General features: G+C 39.2%; 1 protein-coding gene across 1 annotated transcript in view; it reads right to left on the bottom strand.

Annotated features, from left to right (window-relative positions):
• Positions 1-1,251, bottom strand: part of LOC107657082 (asc-type amino acid transporter 1-like) — a 15,405-nt gene that overhangs the window by 3,592 nt on the left and 10,562 nt on the right. The window contains exon 4 of the mRNA XM_016445091.1: positions 974-1,002. Coding sequence (XP_016300577.1) covers positions 974-1,002 — 29 coding nt within the window. The remainder of the gene's footprint in view (positions 1-973; positions 1,003-1,251) is intronic.

Consider the following 1,251-nt stretch of genomic DNA (forward strand, 5'->3'; position numbering starts at 1 on the left):
GTGTTGCAGTTGAACAGTCCACAAGTCGTCAAATAAAGCTCGCGCATTCATAATAAAACGTGCCGCAGACGGGGGATGAATAAAGGCCCCCTGTAGCGAATCCTTGTGTTTTTAGAGAAAAATATCCATATTTCAAACGTAATAAACACTTTTCTCTCACTTCCGCTGACTGTCATACACTGCAGCATATTTTTCTTACAAAAACGCATCGATTTGCTACGGGAGGCCTTTGTTCGCCCCCCGGAGCCATGTGAGACTTTTTTTTATGGATGGGTGCTTTTTATTTAACTTCTTTGGGACTGAAGCACTGCAACGCCCGCAGACTGCAATGATAGAGCTTGGAATAGCCAGGACAATTTTTTATATAAATCCGACTTGATTCGTCTGAAAGAAGAAAGTCATATACACCTAGGATCATGGGCGTCGGAAGCAAAATAAATGTGGGTGGGTCCTCCCCCAGAAAATATTTACTGGAGTATATGCCATTTTCTGTAGTGTGGTGCCTTTTAATTAACAGTGTCTATTTCCAAAAAGTGCAAATAAGCCGCCTGGTTGGCAGCTATTTACTTCACCTCCGCCCACTAACGTGACAACATTACAAAAGACGGCTACTGAGCAACATTTCCAGTGGTGTAAGTGGTAACGCGGGTTGCGTAGTGTTTTTGATGCGAGCGACCCGAGTTCGTGTCCGCCTTTTGCGACATAGTCTAATTTTCCTTTTTGGGTGAACTAACCCTTTAATATTGCTTATCAGTTTGAGCATATTCATGCCATTTAACTGCCATTTAACTTGAGAAGCAGAGGATATTATTGAAGAGGATCGTGCAGAACCTGTGCAAGCACGGCTTTTAATGGTAGGCCTATATTTTTTGTTTGTTGTTGTCTCATACTTTTAGATATGCTGTTATTTGTAAATGCTACTGCTTATGTTAGCATTTAATATACGGTTTCATCCTGATTAAAGCTTTAGCACACTGGAGCAGTTCACCCAAGTCAGGAACACTGTAAACACAGGCAGTGAACACACAGTTATTCATTTACACATTACAAACTCACAGGTTTAATCATAATTTCCCTGAAATATTATGAAAAACATTAGCAATCCTCAAAAAAGGAAAATTAAAAATTTTATCTAATTAATAATCACATATTAAGAGCTACTGTCTGTCACTTCAGATGTTTTAACAAAGAGCTTTTTCACCAAAAAAAAAAAAAACTAAGTGTCACAGGGACAAATCAGGTTATGACAGA

The sequence above is a fragment of the Sinocyclocheilus anshuiensis genome, unplaced genomic scaffold, assembly GCF_001515605.1.
Source record: "Sinocyclocheilus anshuiensis isolate Anshui unplaced genomic scaffold, SAMN03320099.WGS_v1.1 scaffold944, whole genome shotgun sequence".
In the NCBI taxonomy this organism is placed as follows: Eukaryota; Metazoa; Chordata; class Actinopteri; order Cypriniformes; family Cyprinidae; genus Sinocyclocheilus; species Sinocyclocheilus anshuiensis.